Consider the following 25,755-nt stretch of genomic DNA (forward strand, 5'->3'; position numbering starts at 1 on the left):
ATGATACATTCAGACAATTCCAGTAAACATACCAAGAACTTGCTGTTTGGATGGGTCCCAGTTCTTTTCAAAACTCTGTGAACATATACCTTTAAAAAGCTTTTTTTTTAAAAAAATCACAATAAAGAGACCAGAGGCAATGTAGTATTTCATCATAGAGTATACAGAAGACTCATTTTTTTTAACCTGGCAAGAATCAATTCAAGAATTATTTGATGCTATCTTCTCTTGCAATCAGAAATAGAGAAGCAATGCCAGGCCCTTTGCAGCTGTGTGAGACAAAACTTATCTGGAGTTTGAAATACGCAGTTTGGTTTAGAATAAACTTCAGCTGACTGTAAAAGCATTCAGTAACATGTCTATATTTCTCCTTCGTTTGTGTCTCTGCTTCACGAGACAACACACTGCTTATCATCATTTTGGTCTTGGTTATTGGAGGAGCTTCTCTTGAGAGCTGCTCACTTACATGTGTCTCTTTGCCCACATGGATGATTCAGGAAAGTCAGTCACCTTGACAGAGGATCATTCCTACTGCCTTCATATACACACATTCAGGAGTTCCATAAAAGCACTAAGCTGAAAATTATAGTATATATGCAGGGGAGCTGGTGAAGATTCATGCTGGTCATGTGAAATATGAGATTTGATGTTATCTCTCATTTTATGAATATTAAAAATATATATGCAAATGATGTTATTGATAAAATACCCTTTAAATAGCTTTTTTCCTCTCAGCACTTTGAAACAAAAAATATGCACATACATTATTGAAGAAGCACTTAAATTATCCTCTTGTACATTGGATATTCAAGAGACTGAATGTGGTGAGTATACTACTGTTTCCTGACTTACATCTTGTTTTTTTTTTATTTAAATTAGAAACAAGCTTGCTTCACATGTCACTACCAGCTCCCTCTGCCTCCCCTCTTCCCTGCTTCCACCACCAGGCCCCCAACACCCCAAGGAAGGGTGAGGGCCTCCATGGGGATCTCCAGAGTCTCATTTCATTCAAGGCAGGGCCTAGGCCCTTCCCCAAGAGTCCAGGCTGAGAGAGCATCCCTCATTGTGGAATGGGCACCCAAAGTCCATTAATATGCCAGAGATAAATACTGATCTACTAACCATGGCCCCATAGATTGCCTAGGACTCCTCACTGACACCCACATTCAGGGGGTCTGGATCAGTCCCATGCTGGCCTCCAATCTGGGGTCCAAGAGTTCTGGCTCATTAAGGTCAACTGTTTCTGGGGGTTAAACCAGCCCAGTCTTAACTCCTTTGCTCATCAGTCTTCCCTTTCTGTCACTGGATTCCAGGGGTTCAGTTCAGTGTTTGTCTGTGGGTGTCTGCCTCTGCTTCCATCAGTCACTGGATGAAGGTTCTGTTTCCCAGACTCTGTGGCAGTGGGATTGTATGCTGGCACTCCCCTAATTTAAATCTAAAATACATATAGACTTACATATTTTTCATTGTTCTCTTTTTCCAATTTATTTTTGTGTTTGAGTTGAGTAGAAGTCAAAGAACAACTTGTAGGAGTCAGTGCTATCTTTCCACCACATGGGTTCCAGGAATCAAACTCAGGTTGTCAAGCTTGGGGGCAGTAGGCTTATCTACTAAGTCCTCTTGCCAGCCTACACTTCTAACCTTAAAATCTTTTAGGATATTTTCATGATTGTAATGATTAATCTTGGTTGTAAATTTGACAGAGTTTAGAATTACCCTGGAAACAAACCTCTACTGCTACCTATTGGGAAGAAGTCTCCTGGGTGTTTAACTGAGAGGGGAGGACTCATCCTGAATGTGGGTGGTGGAATTCATTGGGCTGGGGTTGAGGACTGAACAAAAGGGAGAAAAGGAGAAAGGGAGAAAGGGAGAAAGGGAGAAAGGGAGAAAGGGAGTGGACTACCAGCATGCATTTTGGCTTCCTGGCTGTGGCTATAATGTGACTGGCTGCCTCACAGGCTTCCCAACCATGATGGACTGTGCCTTCAAACTCAAATAAACTCAGCAATTTTTGTCAGGTATTTTATCAAAACAATAGAAAAGTAACCAGTCAAAAACCCTTACATTACTGCTTTTAGATCTTGTTCTTGGAATACACAAAACCACTTAATAATTTTGGAATTTCAGGGGCTGACGTGATTTCGAAAGTGGCTATAATGTAGTACAGAAACTAAAGGCTACATATCCAATGGATAGAGTACTTGGGGGAACCTCCAAATTTTGAACATTTAACTCAATGTATAAACATGACAGAACACAAAATAATTCAGAAACAAATATACATGAGATGCCATCTGGAACCATTCAACTTCCTAAGTAAGTCCAGTGAAGGAAAACATACTAGGAGTTCTACATCTGATTAAGAGAGCTAATTATTTACTCCTTTAATAAATTTATTGCCCAATTAAATTTCAGCTGTTGTAATCATGAGCAATAAGCAAGGAAAGTTGATGACCGTATCAAGCATCAGACGTCAAAGCCATTCACTGTTTTTTCTGTTCATGCGTAATATAATTTCAACTCAGGATCTAGTTTCTGTGATAAGCAAGGTTCATAGCAGGTATTTAAAATAACCATCAGAGGATATAATTCTGAGAAAGAACATTTTCCTAGCTTGTGTAGAGACCTGGATTCCACTGCCAGTACTCCTCCCCCCATATTCTGCTAACATTACAAAAAAGAAAAAAAGAGAGAAAAGAAGGAGGGGAGGAAGGGATGGAGAGAGGGAGATAGGAAGAAAAGAAGGAAGGAAGGAAGGAAGGAAGGAAGGAAGGAAGGAAGGAAGGAAGGAAGGAAGGAAAGAAGGAAGGGGAATAAAACAAAACGCTCTCTTTATGTAACTATACTTAAGCCAAACCTGGAAGTTTTCTACATAAACCACTATGTTCCTAGTCTTAAGTACATTCATTTAACATCAGCAGAATAAAAGAATGTAAGGGTGGTCTAGAAGACATTTATGGCACCAGGTTGAAAAAAATTTATTATATCTGCTAGCCAACTGCACCATTTCACTAATGCTTGCCTGTCGTCATGGAAAATCACTGGGAAATGTTTAGTGTGTGTGTCAGAGAGTCTGTCCTCCTCAGAGTACTGAATGGTTGAGTGTGTATGTGTAAGAGACACTTTCTGAGTCCTACTGAGCTAAAAAGTTTGTTAATGCTGTCAAAGCAAGAAGCAAGAAGACGATCGCGGAGAAATAGAACTTATATGAAAACAATCGCTGGTAGAGAGACAAGAATGTATAAACAATTCACCAGCACATGCGAAGATGTAAAATTCATGCTCACAGTGAGGGGGGCAATGTCATGAAGGGACCAAAGGACTGTGTAATAAAAAGAGACACAAACAAGTATTCCATGTTATTGAACAAGGTTTACATTTAGAACTCAAACACAAGAAGAAATAGAAGCAAGGATCAAAGCTAGGATTAAGGCAGCACTAAAGGACTGCAGACATATTTATTGAGAACTACATCTCTGTCTACTTCTCTAAGGAATGAAGATGATCACAGTGATGATTCTTTTTTTTTCTTCTCCCATTTTTCCTCTCTTTAAATAGTGGCAACATCAATTATCTCTCAATTTTGGTCAGTCTGGAAGAAAAAGGGGTCAGCATCTAGACTATTATTTTTTCAGGAGAATGTGACTTAGGCCCAGGCAGAGTACAGACAGACTCCCCCTCCTCTTTCTAGTCAAATGATGTCTAGGCTCACAGCTGTAGTTAGATGTCATGTTTCCCCTCCTCCAACCACCACAGCCATTATGATCTATACCCTCTTTTTCTAGAGGTCCTAAAAGTCTGGTTCAATCATATCTAAGCATTTACATTAGTAAATGAATCATGTAACATTAGGGATTAATTTCTAGTTTGTACTATCTGTAGATATCCAAAGATTCCCATTTGCATGTACATAGAATGTACTGTTGGTACATTTCTTTAAAGATTAGGTGAGTATTGTTGCAAAAGCAAGCTCTGTACTGGATTTGTGAAATTGAAAACTGACACCTGGATGTAAATGATATATACCCAGTATCACTGCAAAGCTCACATAGTGGTGCCTCCAGCAAAGAAAAGGCAAGTAATAATATTCATCTCAAAAGCCATTATCAAGGTGGGCAATGAGGTAACCAACTTTAATTTTTAGACTAATTTCTCTAGGGTCTTTTTAATTTGGGCTTTGGTTTTTACTTTTCAAGACAGGTTTCTTTGTGTGTAGCCTTGGATGTCCTGGAAATCACCCTGTAGACCAGGGTGGCCTCAAACACAGAGATTGAGTGAGTGGATATAATGGAGTAAAGGGGCAGGGGCAAGAAATACTTTTTAAATTGGCCTTCTTGACATACAAAGAAGATGCTGATGTTCAACTGTAGTAAGGTAAACACTGGTGAAAAGTATAAGAAGGCACATATGATGGTACAGGCCTAGGCAGAGGCAGACAGATTTCTGGGAGTTTGAGACCAGCCTGGTCTACATACCAAGCTATAGGACACCAAGGGATACAAAGGAGTTCCTGTCTCAGAAAACAAAACAAGGAAAAGAAAGAGAAGTATGAGGCAAGAATCTAGGAGTTAAGTGCACTCCCCTTAGGATAACAGATTGTGCACCATGCTCTTAGACTCTGCTTTCTGGAACACTGACAACGAAGCTACAAACTGCTTTCTAAAATACAAAGTAACCCTCAAGTTTTAGGTAAGGTGTTGGCTTGGAAATCTGACCTGGAACTCTGAAAAGGAAGACAGAGATAGCTCTGCAATAGACTGTGTCTGGAAGAGAAGTCATTAAGACAGATAGGAGCAATAAAGCGGGCAACAGAATGGAGAATCTGAGCCCTTGCAAGCTCCAAGGAATCAGCACAGGATGCTGGAGGTAAGCACTGCCCCTCACATGTTCTAGACAGTGCTAGGACTCTCCGGGACAGACCAGGGCAAGATGCAGGGGTCCTAGGAAATGAATTCCCCTTCCTCATCAACAGGAATCATGCAAGGCATAGAGGCTACAGAGACCAATGATTCCCAGCAGCCCCATTCCCACTTGGGTCCTGCTAGAGTCAAAGGGATCTAAAAAGATACCTTTCAACTCAGAGCAGATGTGTCAAGAATTCACCCCATGAGTTAATGCTGCCATTAACATTCTTTTGCAGTGGGCAGTAGCCAATGTACAGACTTATAAATGGCCAAAGTACTAGGAGTAAGAGATTATTTATATGTTCAGTCCTCAATTGAACATTTATATGAATCCCTCCCTACCCAAAGCTCAGGAAATATCTTGGAAGAAGGAGTGGAAAGAACCAGAGAGTGGTAAAGTGTGCTATGAAATGAGATCCTCTGGGACATGGCATGGCTATTGCACTCATGATCCCACAGAAGGCAAGGTTACCTGCAGAAAAACTCCAGGAGATCAAGCCACTTAACTGTCCAGCATGGGTAGGTGCAACTCATGAGTCCCCATTCCTAGACAGGGGGCTATTGGCAATTCATGGCTGCCAAGGGCTGTTGGAATCATTTTTCTTCAGGGGTGTGGGTAGGTTGCTTGTACTCTGATGGATGAACCACATCCATTGTTATGAAGGTACTAATCATTGGACTTAGAGAATGAGAAGGGGGAGGGAAGGAGGGAGGGAGGGAGAGAGAGAGAGGGAAAGAGAGAGAGGAGGGAGGGAGGGAGGGAGGGAGGGAGGGAGGGAGAGGAGAGAGAGGGAAGGAGGGAAAGGAAAGTGAGGAGAGCAAAAGTAAGGTGTGTGTTGGGGAATGGAAGGGTAGATCTGGCTTGGATATAATTAATATATGATATATATATATCTGATACTTCAAATAATAAAACTAAAAGTTAATTAAAAACTCTCAAATTAGTCCTGTGCACCATGTGATCGGTGTCACAGTATTATTCAAATTATGATTAAAGAAAGCTTATTTGTATATACAGTGTATGTGTGTACACATGCCACTGTTCGTGTGTAAGTGTGTACACCCATGTGGAGGCAAGAGGTTGACACTGAAGGTCTTCCCTGATTATTCTCCACCTTACATTTTGAGACAGAGTTTCTCACTGAGCCTATAGCTTGCTAATGTTGACTGGCTGGCTGGCTGGCCAGTGAGTTCCCGAGATCACCTTGTTTCTTCCTCCACAAGGCAGGGGTTATGGGCATGCACTGCTAAGACCAGCTTTTGATATGGGTGCTACCGATGCACACTCAAGTTCTAAAGCTTCTGTAAGAAGTACTTCCTGACTGTGCCACTTCCTGTGCTCCAAAGCCTGGTATTCAAAAGCAAATAATATCCAAAGGAATCTGTTCAGGCTGGTATGTTAAACACATACCGTGAATGCTCTCGGGTCTCCACTTGGCAAATGGTTTTGCTGCACTTACTGCATGTCAAGGACAGATAATACTAAGGGAGAAAAAATGTCATGAGGTTAGAGAAGTTGAGGAGGGGGGTGATCAAGAGAATATACGCACAGTACACAGACTGGACAAGTGGGTAACAGCAGGCACCGAGTAGTAAGGGGAAACACCATGATGTAAGCCCATAAGACACCTGGCACTAGGAGTCACTGGGAAAGCAGGATGGGAGGGGAAAAAAAGGTCCGCTGGCCTTTTGTCGGGAGGACAATGTCAGGAAGAGCTCTGATCACTGCTGTTGTGGTATGAGAGTTTAAGCCACCTGGAGGAACTGAGCGCAGCCAGGTGGCTGCAGGGTGGAGAGCTGATAGCTGGTAAAGTAGCCAGAACTATACAGAACTAAAAACAAACATACCAACACAGCCAAACTCAAACCAGCCAGCTCCTCCACTAGAAACCTTGCAAGAGAACTGCGTGACACATATCTGCAAATAGGAATTAGCAATTGACTGTCCGAGTGAACAGTGACTGTGAAGGGTGATCAGAGCTCACAGTAAAGTGGCCTTTGGGAAGCCAACTACCCAACTCCAACCTAACAGGGAAAAAGGGGGAAAAGCAGGTATGAGCAACCAACACTATTCTCCAGTTACTGCTGCAGCAATGTTAATCAGCTTAACTCATTTTCTAGGAATTCATGCCACACAGTTGGTCTTTCAAAAGTAAGCATATTGATTTTATGATCTGGAGGCTGTGGGTTTTTTTTAAGCCTATGTAATCAATCTGTGAGTGATTCAAAGTCGACAGCTTTTTGTTTTTAATTCTTAAATTCACCTTAACATATTTGCAAATAAAAGTGAACATGCTTTACAGGGATGCCATGAGCCAATCCAACGGAACAGTGAAATACAAGAGTCGAGTAGCATTAAAATAGTTACAGTGTGAAAGGCAATACACACTTGTTTGAAGAACCTGATGGCTAAATGTTGCTTAAAACATGAGTCAATTAAATTTCTCTAGGAAGCTCGAGGAACACAGATGGTTAATCCAATTCATTTTCACTAATGCAACACGGTATACGCTTTTCAGGATGCTGTATCATGTGACACACTACAGCCTTCTCCCAGATTAAAGTGTGCTGGTATGTCAAGTACCACCCTAAGTGAAGATTACTAAAACTATAAAGTATGCCTGTGAAATTCAATCCTGAGAAGTGTAAACTTAGACTTCTCATTCTTTCTGCCCTACCTGCCTTTCCCCCGCCTTTAAATTGGATTAGAGCTGGTTAATTAAACAGGGGTGTCAGATTTTTTTCCTTCCTATCTTTACTCACATTTTTCTTCATTTGAACTTCTAATAGGATTGGCTTCCAAGGTTTAGCTTCATTTTAATAGTCTCTTTACAAACAACCTAGGATTCTTTTGTTCATTTTTTGACATGAAATAAAATAAAGTTAAAAAAAATCAACTCCCAGTTGTGCATGGATATGTCAGATGCATTTAAGATGTAGTGTTAATCGTCCAATACACTTAAGAAAAGTGAGGAATTCACTTCAATAACTGTCCCCTTCCCCACTCCAGAGCCCCTATCCACTCACCCCATAAACTTACCATGTCACAATAGAAGTATATTTTAAGAATCAGAAGCAAAATATACATTTAAGTATATACAGCAGAGACTTGACTCTATGAACTTAATGATAGTCAATAACCCTAAATAAACTATAAAGACTTTTGTTTTTAAAGCCTCACTACGGTGGACTGCATACAGTAACTATGTGGTTTTCATGAAGTCTTAATTCCTCAATAAACAGGAATCGGGCCCTTAGGATTGTGGTTTTTGAAATTAGGGTGTGTTTAGATTTGGAGACTGCCCAAAATTCATTCACATCTAGAAGAGAAAGCTCACTGCCAAGCATATGCAATCAGAGAGAGAGAGGGAGAGAAAAAAAAGATTACATTGTAAATAAGGTTTGTATAACAAATACTTCCATCTGTTTCAGAGAGATCAAATACAACTACTTTAAAACAGTCCATTGGCATTTAAGCATCTGGCAAAAAGAAAGTGTATTTATGAGAAGGCATTCGCATTAACTGTATATTTTGTCCCCAAGGGTAAGTAGTGGAATGCCATGAAAGATTACCTCTCGTACATTTGTAAAAAATAGAATTAAAACATTTTTTCTAGATAAGCTTGCATGTCCCCTCAAATGTTCTTATTTATAAGGCAAAATTAAACCTATTCAGAGATCATATTTTTTAAAAAAAGAGAGACTCAAGTAGCTTTCTTTAAATTATTATAAATAAGTCAACACAATAAAGTTTAAAAGATTTCCAAAGAGAATCTACACCAGTCTAAGTATATGCATGGTGCAGTCCACCAGACACCCTTCATAGAAATAAGACATCACATGGAGTCACAAATAACATATGACTTACATGCCAGGTAAGACTGTATTTCTATAAACCTGGGTCTTTTTTGTTACCTATGCCCCTTACTGCTCCTTGCCTCTCCATTTACTTTCTGGAAACTAACGCAAGATAAAAAGAGCAGGGGAGCGCTCAGCATTGCCTTTTTTACAGGGAATTAGGTTTAGCCAGTAGAAGGCACTAGAGGAGCTCCATCAGAAAAAGGTTCATCTTCCCATCCAAAGCAGCCCTGTTGGCCCTTTTCTCTCTCTTGTTGCAGCACCAAGCAATAGCAGCGGCATCAGAGGATAACTGACTGTCACCCTGACACTACCCCAGGGACACACATAGTACAGGGACTCTCTGATCATTTGCAATGGCCCATCTGGCCCCTGAGGTTTGTTTTCTGAACTTTGTAAACACACTCTAAACTCCAGGCATCTTAACAACTACAGCAATGCTGACTGTTACAAGAATGCCATGAGTCTACCTACCTACCACACAAAAAGTCTGTTTCCTGATTACCTAGTAGTAGTGGGCCAGACAAACTAATGGGCTACAACAACATCCGGTGAGATCTGCTCACTGGCCTTGAAGGACCCCCTTCAAAATTTGTTCTTCCCTTGCTTAGCCCTTTACATAATGGTTGTCAGAAGCAGGATTGAATTTCCACACAAAATAACAAAGCTTTAAAGGAATTTTAGAAACAGAAGAAGGGAGAGAAGCACAGATTTTTCGTAGCAGCATTTTCTCAGATGGGCTCTGTTCTGCTAGCAACAAGCCGAGATTCACGTGGCTCGCTTATGGGAGTCTTCCTGACTCGGCATAAAAAGAAAAAAAAAAAAAACCAGCAAGGTTCTTTTAAGAGACTCTGCTAACAATTGAAAAGTTGTACGTACAGCTGGAAGTGGCAGTGACCACATCTCCAAGACGGCAGCTGGAGTCACGCTTATGCCCGCCATCTTGGAAACGGCAGTTTAAACAGCCGCAGTTTTAACAGATAAGACACGTGGCCAGAAAAACAAAGATTTACATTAAAGTCAGACTTGGATGAACAAAACCTCTAAAGGTTTACAGTGTGTTTAAAAATATACGTAAGATTGAGAGACAAAATGAAATGGCAAAGTGTTAAATAAGTAGAGAAGCCGGCTGTTGTGGCACACGCCGGTAGGATTTACTCCAGAGGCAGAGGCAGGCGGATTTCCAAAGAGAAACCCTGTCTCAGAGAAAAAGAAATAAAAGTGAAAGAAATAAAGTAATAATAGATAAGTAAATAAGCCACATAAAGATGGAAAATACACAGAGAGTCTGGATACTGTACGCTATTGTGTTTTTCAGTTTTTTGATTGCTCAGGAAGGAACTTCTGCTAAAGTACACTTGATTATAAATGCTGCTAAATTAATCCAACTTCTATCTTTTGAAAATGCCTTGACTTCAAAATTTAAGTATAATGATATGTTATTTGGGAAAGGAGATTTTGCTTATATTTCTACAGAAAATGAAAAGCTGAGGATTCCTTCCAGGCTTCTGTGGTTTGATCAACCAAGACCCTCGGAAGCAGTGGACCAGGTGTTCCAACAACTGAAACAGCTAAGATGATGCAGTCTTACAGACCCCGAAAATATGGACTTGTACAGGTTTCTGAGTTTTGTCATGATCCCCATGGTATGAACAGCGCCCCCTTCCAGCATGAAGCAGTTTGGAATGAGTGACGTCCTAATTCCCATCTTGTTTATAAATCTTTATTTTCATTTAAATGGGGTTGTTTATTATTGGCTAATGATAACAGCCGATCTCTTTTTTAATGGTAAAAAGGGGAATTATGGTATGGGTATGGTTTTTCATTTATTGATACAAATTCAAGGTCAAGTTTGTGATGTGTATATTTCTCCTCTTGATTAAGTATTGTGCTTATACTGATCTTTTAAAACATAAAGCATAATTGAATACAGACTATAGATAGTTAATGATAATAAAATTTATAGTTAGGTAAGTTAGGTTTTCTAGATATACAAAAATATATTTGAGATAAATAAACAGTCTTCAAACAGAAAATGGCATTTAAAATGGTTTAGGGTTTTTCTTGACAATGAGAAATGTCTGCTCTTGGCAGCACCAATTACGTCTGAGATGGGCATCGAAGAAACTCGTTATGGAGTTTGCTTTCAACATGGCAAGATTAGCCATTTGGGCAAGAAACTGCTCTTACCTAGACTGTTTGACTGTTGTTGTATAATCTGGACATGCAGGACCCACAGGAACGTGACTGCTGAACTCAGTCTTACAGGTTTCCTGATTCATGGAAGAGTCTACCAGACTTTTTGCAGGACACAGAAAAATGACTGACAGACTGCCAATGCAGATGGACAGTTTGAAATTTCCTGCTTTGCTGAGAAGTGTTTCAGATACATTGTGGCCTATGGGCTGAAGATGGATGTCCCAACGTTACAGAGGAACTTCGGGTGACTGTCCAGACAATAAGATATCTCTGTCAATCCTAGTGTTTATATATTATCCTTCTGTGGTCTTTGATGGAGTTGAAGACAGATAGTTATAATTATAGTTTTCCTTAGTTATGATAAAAGATAAACTACATATAGGACTTTGGACTCACAAGAATGAGATAGATGATATTTTCTTTAAATCTTGTTAAATGTTGATAGACAAAATGTTGTAACTGTGTTCTTGCATGATAGCTATTCTGTTGTATATAATTTGACTATGTTAAAGTTAAGACCTTTCTTTTGTTTAAACAGAAAAGAGGAGATGTTGGGGAAGTCCTGTTATTTGCCTGTTATTTGTCAATAAAGTACTGTTGAGCCAATAGGAATCTAGATAGGTGGGACTAGAAGTCCAGGAGGATTCTGGGAAGGAGAAACACAGGAATTCAAGATGTAACCGCCATGGGGTAGGAAGCCCGGAACGTCTCCGGTAAGAGAAATACATAGTTTAACAATTATGGGGTAAATACTTAAGTCAGAGCTAGCCAGTAAGAAACAAGCAAGGCCAACAGCTTCATAATTAATACAGCGTCTTGTGTGTTATTTGGGGACTACAATGCGGCAGAGCCCAGGCGGCTGGCGGGGGATAAACCAAAGCGGCTAGCAAGGAAAAGCTTCCCTTTACACACCTCGTTTGTAGAATCACCTCCCTGACTGGCTGAAATATATTCCAAGTGTTGTAAAGGGAAACAGTTTCTTTCCATACCCCCTGTTTCTTCTTCTTATCTTTTGGGAGCTAGCTTGTAAAAGCAAGAGCAAGCAAGTGCAGGCACGGGGCTAGAGTTAGAAAGTGATCATACACACCCAGAATAAAACAGCGAGCTCAGAGACAAGCTTAAATTCACAGCACAATCTGATTACTAAACCGAGGACAACTCGTCCTCATCGACGTCAGCAACAGCAACAACAAAGAAGTGGATCCCAGGGTGTGACTCCATTACCACATTATCAGATTATAAATAAGAATAATCACACATTTTCAAGAAACAGGAAGCATAGGCTATTCAAAGACAGATGTCTTTAGATAGTGTGCATGAAGAGAATTTTTAAACATCTCAAAAAAAGATATGGAAAATATCCAGAAAAATAATGGGCAGCCAAAATGACAGCATCAATAAAGAGAGAAGAAAATCTGAAAAAAGGAATGAAAATGGAATTCTGGTGCTGAAAGGTATAATAACAGAGAGGAATGTTCCACTAGGGTTATTTAAAGACACATAGATTTGAGTAGGCAGGAGAAAGAGCAACAAACTTGGGCAACAGAAGGTAACAGGGCTGAGAAACAGAAAAAAAAATATTAAGAAAATGGAAGGGAGCCTAATGAAACTGTGGGACACAAAGAACACTCAGAGCTTGAACCAGGAAGAAAGGAGCAGAGAGAAAACTGAAAAACAAATGGCTGAAGCTTTCCCAAATTTGATAAACACTTAGAATGTGAACATCCAATAAGTTCAACCCCACATAAGATTAGAATAGTAATAATGATATCTGCAAAGAGACAATTACTTTGGGCTGACTACCTACTCTCTCCTCCCATGTAAACAAACTAGGTACCATACTTGTCTGACATCCCCTTACTCTATCACAGGAGAGAAAGCTACTAGGGACAGGATGATGCTGGGATGTCTTCGGGGACACACTGGACATTGTTCCAAATCTCCAGATCACTTTGAAAGTCATTTTAAGCAATGGGGAGACTTTTTCCTTTCTCTCCCCCTTTTAAAGTGACACCCTCATACCTAACAAACTTCTTTAAAAACCCAATGCCATGTCTACGCTTTTCTCTGCCAATAGGCCTGTTCAGTATCCTGAAAACTCAATATAGTTCTACTTTTCCTCAATCCCTTTTCTTCCAACATGCATACACAAATTTATAAAACCTGAGAAATTGTACTCTATCTTAAATTACCACATGTATTTGTTATTTACTTGTAGTAGGGACAAAAGGAAGGAAATGTTTACTTCGGTTTAGTATACAGTTAGTCACAGTGGGAAAGTCATAGCAGTAGAAACTTGAGGTGGTTCACACATTGTGCCCACAGTCAGGGAGCAGAAGGTGATGAATGTTGGTGCTCAGCTCATTTTCTCCTTTATATGACATTCATGATCCTAGGCCATGGAGTGGCACTTCTCATATCTAGAGTAAGTCATCCCACCTCAAGCAATCCAATAGAGAAACTCCCCCAAATATGCACCAGAAATTCTTGCCATGTTAATCCTAAGTCCAAGCAAGTTGATTATCAAGATTCCCCAAGCTTTCATGTGACTGCCTATCATGAAAAGTTAAAACAAAAGAGACCCTCACCAAGACACATCATTGTAGCATGAATTCTAATAGGTCTTAATAATAAAAACCTGGAGTCTGACATAGTGATTAATGCTGAAAGATCAGAGAAGCAGAGCAGCAAGTCCCTAGTTCTTACCTCTACTGAATCCTCAGATCTAAAGGGGTGGTCCTAGCTCTAGGAATCCTCAGACTGAATGATCTGAGCTCCTGTCTTCTCCTGCCTTATATCCTCTCTCCACCTAGCTACATCTCTCCTGTCTTCACCTCCCTAGTGCTGGAATTAAAGGCATGTGACCCCCCCAAGCACTGTGATTAAAGGTGAGCTACCTTTAATCTATTTCTCTTTCAGACTGAATCAACCTTGTGTAGCCCAGGATAGCCTTGAAGTCAACAGAGATCTGCCTGCCTCTGCCTCCCAAGTGCTGGGATTAAAGGTATGTGCCACCACTGCCTGTCCTCTATGGGTAACTAATGACTTAGCTCCACATTCTGATCTTCAGACAAGCTTTTTTTGTTAAAGCACAAAGTATCACCACACATTTTAATCAAACTTTGGCACAGAGAACCTATCCAGTGGGAAAGAGAAGCACCACATAACACACAAGGACCCTTGGTAAGATTATCAGCACATTTCACATCATATAACTGAGAGCTTAGGAAGTAGTGGCCGATCCATTTAAAAGATCAGGATTACTAAATCATCAGTCGAGAATCTTACACACAGCAAAGCTGTGCAACTACAGTGAAAAAGAAGTTAAGATATTGTCAGCTAAAAGTGGCGGTCATTCACTAGTGGGAAACTCCCCTTTAAAACTGTTCAGTTCAAGGGAAACAGTATAGGAGGAGACAGACAAGAGTGGCAGGCATCAAACCCATGAAGAAATAAAGACATTACAAATATGAGCACCTCAGTCATGTGAACTCCCATAACCAGCCCTTCTTCAATGACTAGAGCAAAGCAAATTCTCTTTGTGACCATGAAATATCACGTTCCCCAGAGACCATGTGAAGGGGGAGAGCACAGCTATACAGTACACAAAAGCCTCAGCTACTTTCCAGGAATGGCAAGGAAAATATTTTCTTCTTTCTACTTGTTTTTCTGGTTTTCTCAAGTCATAGAAAAAGTAACAAGTACAAACACATTGCTTCATATGGAAAATATTATTCCACATTAGTTGCATAATGATAATATGATCTTGGTTTTATGTTCACTGTATTTATATTTAGACTCACATACAGCAAAGGGAAGCATGAAGGGGGTGGCCTTTCTCATGTGAAACAAATTGTTCTAAAGTTTAATGGCTTGAAACTTTATTTTAAAATTCTCTTAATTCTTCTGGTCTAGGTCAATTTGCATTCAGATAGCAGACACATATGAGTAGATCCATGTGCGGAACCTATAAATGTGTTTGGTGGTTGGAAGTCTGCTGAGACTATAGCATGAAGGGTAGAATTCCTGGATTGCATGTTCAGTGTATCTTCAGTTTTGTTAGACTGTGCCAAATTGTTTTCATGGGGGCAATACCATAAAATATATATATATATATATATATGTATATTTGACTTTATAGTTGTTTTCTTAGTTTTGAAAAATCATCATAGTTTATGATTAGAGGCTTAAGAAAACTTATCTCATTGATGTCTTATTTTATTTTGCCTGTTGACTATTAAGAATATAAGCTTTTTCAAATGTTTATTAGATAGACACGTTTATTTCTTTTTGAACTGTCTCTATATTGTCTACCAAATTCTCTCTGGAGATGTCTCAAAAATGTAAACATTTTTATATGTTCCAGCTCCTAACATTTTTTTCTTTCCCTATTATGAAGACAAGGGTCTCACTATGAACCATTAGAAATGTCTTGATAGACTATTAGGTTATCTTTTAAAAGTATCTAAACCATTGGGTTAACTTGTCCTAATTTTTAAAATTTAAATTAAATCAATCTTATTTTAATACCAACCCCAGTTCCCTCTCTCTCCAGTTCTCCCCTCCCACCATCCCCCACCCATCCTCCATCCAGAGAGGAGAGAGTAAGGTCTCCCATAGGGGATCATTAAAGTCTGTCACATCATTTGGGGGCAGGTCTGAGGCCCTCCACCCTGTATCTAGGCTTAGAGAGTATCCCTACATAGGGAATGGGCTCCAAAAGCCTGTTCATGCACTAGGAGTAAATACTGTTCCACTGCCAGTTGCTCCAAAGACTGCCTAAGCCTCCCAACTGACATCCACGTTCAGAGGGCCTAGTTCAGTCTTATGCAAGCTACCCAGCTCTCAGTCTGAAGTCAGCGAGCTCTGACTTGCTCAGGGTTGTTGCTTCTGTGGATTTCCCCAAGCATGGTCTTGACCCCTTTGCTCATCACTCCTCCCTCTCTACAACTGGACTCCAGTAGTTCATCTCTGTTTCTGCTTTCATCTAGGTTATGATTCGCACTTACGGTTATCTTTTTAAAGTGTCCATTTGTCTTTTTTTTTTTTGCTTAAACATAAATTACTAAATTTAAAGCAAAAGTGATCATTTTGAAAAATATGATTTTAAAACTTTAACTTATGAGGAAAGTAAAAATTCTAGAATATAAACTGATAAATTAGAAATCAGCCCATCTTATGGATGGGTTGAACCATGTCACAAGCCCGGTGGTATGTTTCTAATCTATTACCACTCTAAGATTTCTTCCCATGGCATTGCTTTTAGTTTGGATTTCTTTGTATTGTGGACTTCTCTTTGATTTGGACTTGGTTGGAGGTTTCTGATCCTCCTCTACATGGATACTGATTTCTTTGCCCAGTTTAGCCATTATTTCAGTAAATAAGCATTTCAAAGTGTAGAAATGTCTTGATCAGGGTTTCTATTGTTGTGAAGAGACAACATGACCACAGCAACTCTTATAAAGGAAAATATTTAGTTGGGTGGTTTACATTTTCAGAGATTTAGTCTATTATCATCATGATGGGACATGGTGGCATGCAGGCAGACATAGTGTTAGAGAACAAACTAAGAGTTTTACATCTTGATCCATAAGCAACAGTAAGTGAAATGTGACAGTGGGCATATCTTGAGCTTAGAAGATCTCGAATCCCACATCCTACATCCTACACACTGATGGGAGATGCCATTCTGTAAATCTGTCTCTTACTGGTTGTTGAATAAAGCACTGTTGGCCAATAGGGAAGCAAGATAAGTAGGACAAGGAGTCGAGGAGGATTCTGGGAAAGAGAGACACAGTGAGACACCATGTAGGCGCAGAGGAGTAAGAGGTCCGGACCCTTTTCTCCGGTAAGAAAAATACCCAGATTAACAACTATGCGTTAAATACTTAAGTCAGAGCTAGCCAGTAAGAAACCAAGCAAACGGCCAACAGCTTCATAATTAATATAGTGTCCTGTGTGTTATTTGGTGGTTCAGGTAATGTGGCAGGGCCCAGGTGACTAGCAAAGAAAAATACACTCTACAGCACACTTCCTCCATCAAGGCCAAATATCCTAATATGGGGGCTTTTTTCTTTGAAACCACTGCAGATAAATACTCTTGTGTTACAAAATTGCTAATAGATTAAATTTCCCATGTCCTTCCCACAATAGTCAAGTATTTGACTTGATGGGTATATTAATTCAACTTATTTCTCATTGATCAACTATGATACTACTTTGGATGTCATGAATATATATAAATTATGTTCCTAATAGAAGATAAAAATTATAAAGTTTTACAGAACATTTTGTAAAAGACACTAGGCACAGATCTGTCCTGTATCAAATAGTAACATACTGTGAAATTAGTTTACTTTGAAAGGCTGGAAGCTGAGAAAGCATTCCAAGTCTTTTTAGTGCAAAGAGCAATGCTTGACTGAAGTCAGTGTCCACACAAGCACTGCTATTATTTCAGAAGAGGAAACATGAATAACTTTAAAAGCAGCATCTTTTGAGTCAGTCCTAAAAACCTTGAGACCACACATTTGTCTAGTATGTTCTTAGAAAGTATTAAGAACACATAAAACCCTACAGCATGCAGATTGAGTTTCCTCGGAAGACATTAAAACAGCCAGCTCACGTGTGAACCGTACACATGTACTGAGCAGATCACACGAAAGGACTACTTCTACTCACATTCTCATAGAGAGCTTGAAGGGTCTCCAGGTCAACCACAGAATTGTCCAAGTTCACAACAGCTGTAGAAAAAAAAAGGCAAAAAAAGAATATAAATTACTACAAGACAGCTGTGAAATGACATTTAGCCATGTCAGGCAAAATGTTCATGACCAACAGTTAGAGTGGACATGAACTTTAACTTCAGTGTATGCAATTGTCACACTTGAAAGACCATTTCCTAGGAATTTCAATGGCTCAGGTGTCAAATTTTAAAAGATTTCACTTGTTCTATGTGCTGGCTAATTTCATGTCAACCTGACACAATTTAGAGTTTGGTGGATAGAACGATCAGTAGTTGAGAAAATGCATCCATAAGATCAGGCTGTTGGGAAGCCTCAAGGACATTTTGTAATTAGAAATTGATTCAGGAGGCCCCAGCCCATTGTTGGTGGGGCCTATCCCTGGGCTGATGGTCCTGGGTTCTATAAGAAAGCAGGTGGAGCAAAGCCATTGTCAGAGAACCAGTAAGCATCATCTGTCCATGGTCTTTGCATCAGCTCTGATCTTCAGGTTCCAGCCCTGCTTGAGTTCCTGTCCCTAATTTTTTCACTGATGGGCCATGGTATGCAATTATAAGCCAAAGAAACCCCTTCCTCCCCAATTTACTTTTTGGTCATGGTGTTTTACCACAGCAATAGTAACCCTAACTAAAACAATACAAATACTACATTCCATGAGGATTGCTCAAATGTTAGAGAAAAAGTATAAATGGATCTATCTTTCACTGTTCAACTAAATAGATTTAATTTTTTTCTGCATACTAAAAAGGTAGGTAGATCATTCCTTAAAACACCGTGTCCTAGTTTAATGCCAATAACTATTCATGCATGCCAGCTTACCCAAAACATCTGGTGAAGGTTTTGTTTGGTGTTTATATTAAGTCCATCACAGATTGAATAGATCATCATTACACAGGAATGTGTTCCTTGAATGATCTGCTGGGTGAGTAGGGGGAGGTGCAGAATGTTGTACTATATTTTTAATTAGATGTATTCATTGTAAGTTCATTAAAAGGAATCTGTTTCCCATGGACTTTTTAGATTGAAACAAGGCAAAATTGTCACTAGGGATGTGTGCCAAGGAGCCACTGTAGAAGCACTCATGGGATTAAAGGTTTCCAGGAGAAAAATCAGTGTGGATAATTATAATTTTGATATATTTATTTTGATAACTGAGGCAATTTACTATGTCTCTCCCCCTCAAAGCTTAAAGTACACATTTACTAGTTGATACTGGCAAAAGTCCCAAGAAAGAATTAAGAAAGAAAAGTAGAAACTGAAGCAAAGGATGGATGAAAAATCTAGCCAAGGTAATATAACAGCTCTGGGAACAGAGCCCAAATTCACCAACAAATGTTGTACCAAGTAGAATATGATATTTCCTCTCTAATAGTAATCCCCTTTCTCAATTTAAAAATTAGTGTTCCTATATAAATTCAAGAGTAAATTTTCAGCCAAAATTAATTATTTAGTTACTCCAAACCACACAAATTACTAAAATTAAGAGATTAATTCATATTATTTGTTGAGGTAATATATAACAAAATACATGAAGCAATAAAAAAACAACTATTTCATGTACGGAAGTTTCTCCCTTAGTCTAAGAAAAATATAAGTAAGTCTAACCTAAGTAATTTTGTAATTCATTACTGAGTAAACACCCTACAAATTTTTACATTTCTTGGTGACATAGTAAGAAATTTGTGGGAAAACTGCAATGGAAATATTAATATTAAATTTAGTATAAGATTTCACCCTCAAAACATAACAGTCATTCAAATTAAAATTAAATTCACAGGACACACGTGGCAAATGAACAAAAAACAGCAGTGATCCAAATTAACAAAATCACAGACAGAAGGAGAAAAAGTACAAAGGACAGGAAATTCAGAGAATCAGGTCTCTGAAAACTTAAAAGAAGTGAACGACTGTCTAAATATATATGATCTACCAAAGTTAAGCCAATGAAGCAAATAATTTAAAGAGAATTAGAACACCCAGAGATATAGAAGCAGGAGCTTCCCAATTTCTTTTTACAATAGTAATAATACCCCAATACCAAAACACCACAAAACTTAAAGGAAGTTGTAGGCCAATATCTCTAAGGAATATAAATGAAGAAACTGTCAGTGAAATACTTGCAAATGAATTCAATCATCAAAAGTCTCTCCATTGTGATGGTTGGCTTTATCCCAGAGATGCAGAAATGGTTTGACATACATAAACCAACCAACAATAATCCACCACATAAATAGAAGTCAGAAACCACATGATCATCTATGAAAGCTCATGAGATTCAGAAAGGCCTTTGAAAAAAATGCAACATTCCTTTATGACATAAGTCCCGGAGAGATTTGGGTCACGGGGAATGTATCTCAATGTAATTGTAATTTAATTAAAATTTTTCATCCAGGTATACGTTGTATGTTGAACATATTTTCCCTTATTCTCTTTTGCCCCTTTTCTTGCCCCTCCCATCTTTGTTTCTCCTTTGTTCCTCTAGAATTTCCTTTTATATACATCTGTAGTTTTATATAGCTCTATATAATTGAATAACAATAAAGGAGATAAATATACAATGTTTTTCACGTAATTCACTCAATATGATTGCTTCTGATTTTACCCAGAGACACCTGTCATCTCCCCATTGCTGGGGGTATAAATAAGTACATGGCACTAAGGTTTTTTCTAATGTGTGTTCTGGGCACTGAACTCAGATCTTAGGTTAGCTAGGCACGCAGGATCCTCTCTTTGCTAATTCCTCAGTCCTCAATGGAGTTTTTATTAATTTGCAAATTATTTTTATTATTTTTTGAGGTTAATATTATATCATTTCTCCTTTCCTTTTCCTCATCCAAACTCATGTACCTCTCTTTACTCTTTTCTAATTAATTATGTGTGTGTGTGTATGTGTATGTGTGTGTGTATGTGTATGGGTGTGTGCATGCATATATATATATATTAAAATATAAGTAAAACTTGTTCAGTCTGTATAATTTCACTTGTATTATGTTTTCAAGACTGACCCTTTAGTATTAAAAAGTCTTAATAGTCCTCAGGAAAGATAGTGTCTTCTGTTCTCATTATTACTCAGCTACCTACTGAAGACTCCTTCAAGATTAAGCCCAGCAAACTCCAAAGCTAAGTTTTAGAAAAGAAGGTGTCATACCAAAGAGTATTGAAAAGGAAGAACATTATAATTAGGAACTATAATTAGGAAGTAAAAAAAAAAAAGAGTAGCGGTATCTTGTCTCTTCTGAAGTGGATCTAATTTTCTTAATCCTTTTTTCTTTTTAAACTGCTTTCCTCATATTTATTTTCTAAAACTCTGATGATGCATTCCACTTATATTACCAGGCTTTTATGTTTGAAGAACCCACTTGTCTACTAAGAATGACAGTAGAGTCATCCAGGCGATAGTTAAGATATCTGAGAACAGTGTGGGGTGGTTGAGAACATTTCATCGGCATCTATACTGGTTTCATCGTTCCTGACAGTTTCCAGTGGCAGCTGGATGACTGTAGCAGAAATGCCTTCATTTTCATGGACGAATTGGATGCCTAACCAACAGCCACTCTCTATGAGCTTATGGGGGCAATTGCATTCAAACAACCAGTCCTTAAAGTGTTTGCTGAGCAAACATGAGGACATCCATTGAGCCCTCCAACATTTACATATAAATATGGGTGTTGCAGCATGCAGCTGTAACCTCAGTATGGGAAACTGGAGACAGGAGGATTCCTGGAACTCACTAGGCAGTAAGTCTGGCCAAAACATTGAGCTCCAGGTACAGTACTAGACCCTGTTTGAAAAAACAAGGTAGAGAAATGATTGAGGAAGATACCTACTGTTGACCTCTAACCTCCAAACACAGTCCACACATGTGAATGCTCTCTCTCTCTCTCTTTCTCTCTTCCTCCTCTCCCCCCTCCTCCTTTCTGTCTCTCTGTGTCTCACACACACACACACACACACACACACACACACGGGAGTATGCAATGAAAAATAAGGATGAAGCAAAAAATACAGAAAACACACACATGTAGATTTAACTGTGCAGTGAATTGTTAGTCTTTCCCTAGGAGACACTCCTCAGCCACCCCATGGGAATCTTACCAGATGTTTGGCTTGTCATTCTCTCATATTCACATATATAGGTTCCTGAAATTTTCAAGTCATTTTGAATTATGTAAAAGCCTATCTATGTTAAATGGAGGATAAATCAATGCTCTTGGTTTTGGATTCCACATAAAAGAACAGCACTCTGACCCCCATATTTGTAAGGTCCTATACCTTAATAGTGTTCTTCTCATTCAAGTCCACAATTTATGTTCACTAAGATGTTTTAATGTTCGAAAATCAATCAAATGTTATAGCTTCCCCCAAATCATTTGAGACTTACATCTATGTTCTGAAATGCACAGATTTGGATGTAAAACATGGGTCTGCAACTAATCAACTGTGTGTTTCCTGCAGGGATCTGTAGGCTCTTTGGGCCTCGGCTTTTTCATAAGGGAAGTGGGTCTATAGATGGCCAGATTGTTATTAAGACTAGAGATAGTAGCTCTCCTTCATGGAGCAGTCTGCCATAGTCGTTCCTCAAAAATTGAGTCTGATATAAAAGCAGAGGGGCTTACTGGAGGGAGGACTGTGCCAGAAGGAAGGGGACAAAGTAGAGCGTGAGGATTGACAAAACAAAGAATGTATGAAAATGCTGACATGAAACTCATTTCTTTGTATGGTCTGTTTAAAAACTCCTTAAAATGTCTACATATCTTAGCACACAGTAATGCTATGTGCCATTGTAGATATATTTGTTCCTTGTAAAGCAGAATATATGTTAAAAATAAGCTTGTACTTCATATTTCTACTTAGTATGGCAGCAAGCTATAACCAAACACACAAGTTCGACCAAGCTAATCATCTGTTTTACACACATGGAGAGATATGGGAAAGCAGACAGATTTGAAATATCCATGGTCAGAAATCATTATCATTGGTAACACCTGAAAAGTTCCTCCACACAATGACAATGTTGCAATGACCCATGCCCTTTCGTTACTATAAAAACAACTGCAGCTGGCATATTAGGATGTCAAAGCGGGTCATTTCCCTAAAAGATGATAGTCATGCCAGAAGAACACCTTACAAGACCAGCAAAGGATGCAATCATTACAAAGCAGTTGCCTTCATCCACAAAGGAGACAATATGGCTTTCTCAAAACACCAGCCATTCATTCATGGAACACCTGGAGATTCTTTCTAACCCTAAAGATTAGGTATAGTCTCTCCCCTTGCTGACTTCATGCAGCCCCACTCCTTGCAGACTTCAGAGATTCTTAACAATTAAAATTGTATGTTCCTTAAAAGGAAGAAAAGCACATTTTTTCAAATTCAATAATTTTGAAATTCACCTTCATTTAACCTATATTCTCTTTTTAAGGAATTTTATTATGCTTGAAAGGCCAAAATTCTAAATGTTTTACACATAGGCTATAGATTTTCTGACTGGAAAGAAAGAAATCAGTGTGACACACAACTCAAGACTGGTATGTGCCAAGAAAACTTCCTTACACGAGGGTAAGGACGTACGTTTCTGATTTAGTCGGTAGGCTGCATATACCTATAGGCCCTGTTAATAAGAACTGTATAAGTTAAACTATTGGAGAACAAACGCATTTTGTTTGAGTCAGTATGTCGCCTTCTTGTCTGGGCAGGGGGAAAAATGGATACTAAGACTGTAATCCTTTCTGCATAAAATCTTTAAACGCAAACATGATTGCCATTGTAGACTGTTTAATCTGGTGATATTGTATTTCATTTCTGGATTTGGAGAGGTTTGTTGATTTGACCATAGTGGGTTTGACTCCATGCTTATCTCAACTGTTTAGATAAGGCATATTTGACTTTGGCAGGTGACAAAATCTAGGGTGTGGAATAAGAGGTAGGAAAAAACAGGCTGGCAAGTTCCCAGGTAGTGTTTATTTTAGCCATAGCGTATAGATGAGTAAATTGCCTCAGACAACTCACTGGACTTTGTGTAAAACACCCACTGTCTGCAGAGTGTTTTCTGGGAAGGAGCACTGCACAATGTCCTTTATTGGGCATAACAGACTTCACCTTCTTGCTTAGGTAAACATTTACGCTCTTGTAAATGTAGGCTCAGTGAGTTCCCCCAAAACACAGGACCCCACCTCCTTGGATCACATCTTTGCTCCTGTTTTCTGAAATATGCTTTTAAAAAGTGAGAGTATTAAATTTTCTTTCAAAAGTAAACATCTATATTGCCCAAGAAATATATGATATGTCTTACACTGAAATAACTTATAACTATTAATATCCATATAGTTTAGTCTAATTTGATAAATTCATCTTAATTTGAAGAAAATGACAAGCAGAAAAGCTTGTGTTTATAAACACAATAATTAAAGTTTTTAGAGACAAAAACTTCAATATAATTCACCTAAATAGTTCCCAAGGGGTGATACTAGTAGGTTTCAGGATTTATATTTTTATTTTGGTAAGCACATTGAGGGAAAGGAAGGAGCTAAGAAATGTGGTCAGTGCACGTTATAAGAAACAGAAAAAAATACAAAAACAAACTAAGTTGAGAATTGTCAATATAGATATAAGAAGTGTAGAGCTAAAACTAGATACATATGTTAAATCCTTTTGCTATGTACAGAGGTGAACCCACCTAACAACTACTTTGTTGCTATTTTTTCAAAACAACATAAAACTACAATACTCTAATAGCTATTAGCTGCTTTGCATAGATGTCAACAAAATATTCAAAGGAACAGAGGAAAGATCTGATTATCTCATGGCCTCAGAGAGTCAGTCCATTCTTGCTGACCCCATGCACCTGGGAAGAAGATCACAATGGTAGCACCATGCATTGGTCATGTGATGTGTAGAAAGGAAGAAGGAATGGAAGTTATGGAATAAGAAAACAAGGTGGTAGGAACGAATGAACCATTGGCTCCTAGTGCCAATATTTTGTTAGAAGAAAAGGGCAAGTCAGTCCAATAAAATAGTGAAGCATCTTAATATTCACTAAGGTGATCAAAGTCCCTAACAAGTTTTTTACAAACATCCCTACTTGATTATTCATGCCTGTATACAATGTATCTTGATACCATTAGTGTCTGAATTTCCTCTCCATTTTGTTCCAGATTCCCCCTACCCACAACCCTCTAACAAATTCATAGCCCACAGAATCTAATCAGTGCTATCCTTATGTTCATGAGCATAGGAACATTCACCAGAACATAGGCAGTCTAACAGGGGCTACCTCCTCGAAGAAAACAATCTCCCTCAGCAGCCTTTACCTGACAAGGTTCCTTAGTTACAAGTGGCATTTTGTGACCCCTCCCCATTTAGGGTGGGTTTCTGCATGGCTAGATCTGTAGGTCTTGTAAAGCCCAGCTCAGCCACGGTGAGTTCATGAATGCAACAGCCTTGATGCATCCAGAAGAGAGTTTCCCAGAAGTCTTCCCTAACCTCTGGCTTTAGTAGTCTTTCTGCCTCATCCTAGTAGTTGGTACACAACCTGCCATACTTAAACACCTTCTTCTCTGTGGCTTCAGCATAGAGAAGATCACACCAGAAAACAACCAGAGCCACAACACCAGACAGATGATCCTGTAGGCTGTGTTAATAGAAGTATTTTTAGAGCCTATTCTCCAAGCAGCTCATCAAGTGACCACTATATGTAATGTGAACATCAGTTTTTTCATTCTTTGTCTTAATCTCTGCCCCATCTCCTTCTCTTCCCTGCTCCTCTCACACCTAAACTGTAAATGCTGACTCAAGCCCAACACTAGGATTCTACCTACAGCTACTGCAGTTGCCTTCGGTAGAATACACTGGCTTTACAACTAAGAAAGGAAAATGATTATGCATCATTTTTTTCCATCTTAAGCTTCTGATACAATCACTAAGCTGAAAATTCTAAGGAATACAGTGAGCTTAGAGCATAGTACAGGATGTAGATGTCTTCAGTCTGTAGCACAGGTTCACTGTGATTTGGGATTCTGTGCACATCTGCCTGGAATTTTAGGAAGAGAAGTAAA

General features: G+C 38.9%; 1 protein-coding gene across 1 annotated transcript in view; it reads right to left on the minus strand.

The window, feature by feature from the left end:
* The window catches only part of Fmn2 (formin 2), a 297,720-nt gene that overhangs the window by 138,337 nt on the left and 133,628 nt on the right, over window positions 1-25,755 (minus strand). Inside the window, exon 8 of the mRNA XM_021231917.2 lies at window positions 17,640-17,701. Within this exon, the coding sequence (XP_021087576.2) occupies window positions 17,640-17,701 (62 nt within the window). The remainder of the gene's footprint in view (window positions 1-17,639; window positions 17,702-25,755) is intronic.

Source organism: Mesocricetus auratus, unplaced genomic scaffold (assembly GCF_017639785.1).
Source record: "Mesocricetus auratus isolate SY011 unplaced genomic scaffold, BCM_Maur_2.0 Super-Scaffold_100676, whole genome shotgun sequence".
NCBI lineage: Eukaryota > Metazoa > Chordata > Mammalia > Rodentia > Cricetidae > Mesocricetus > Mesocricetus auratus.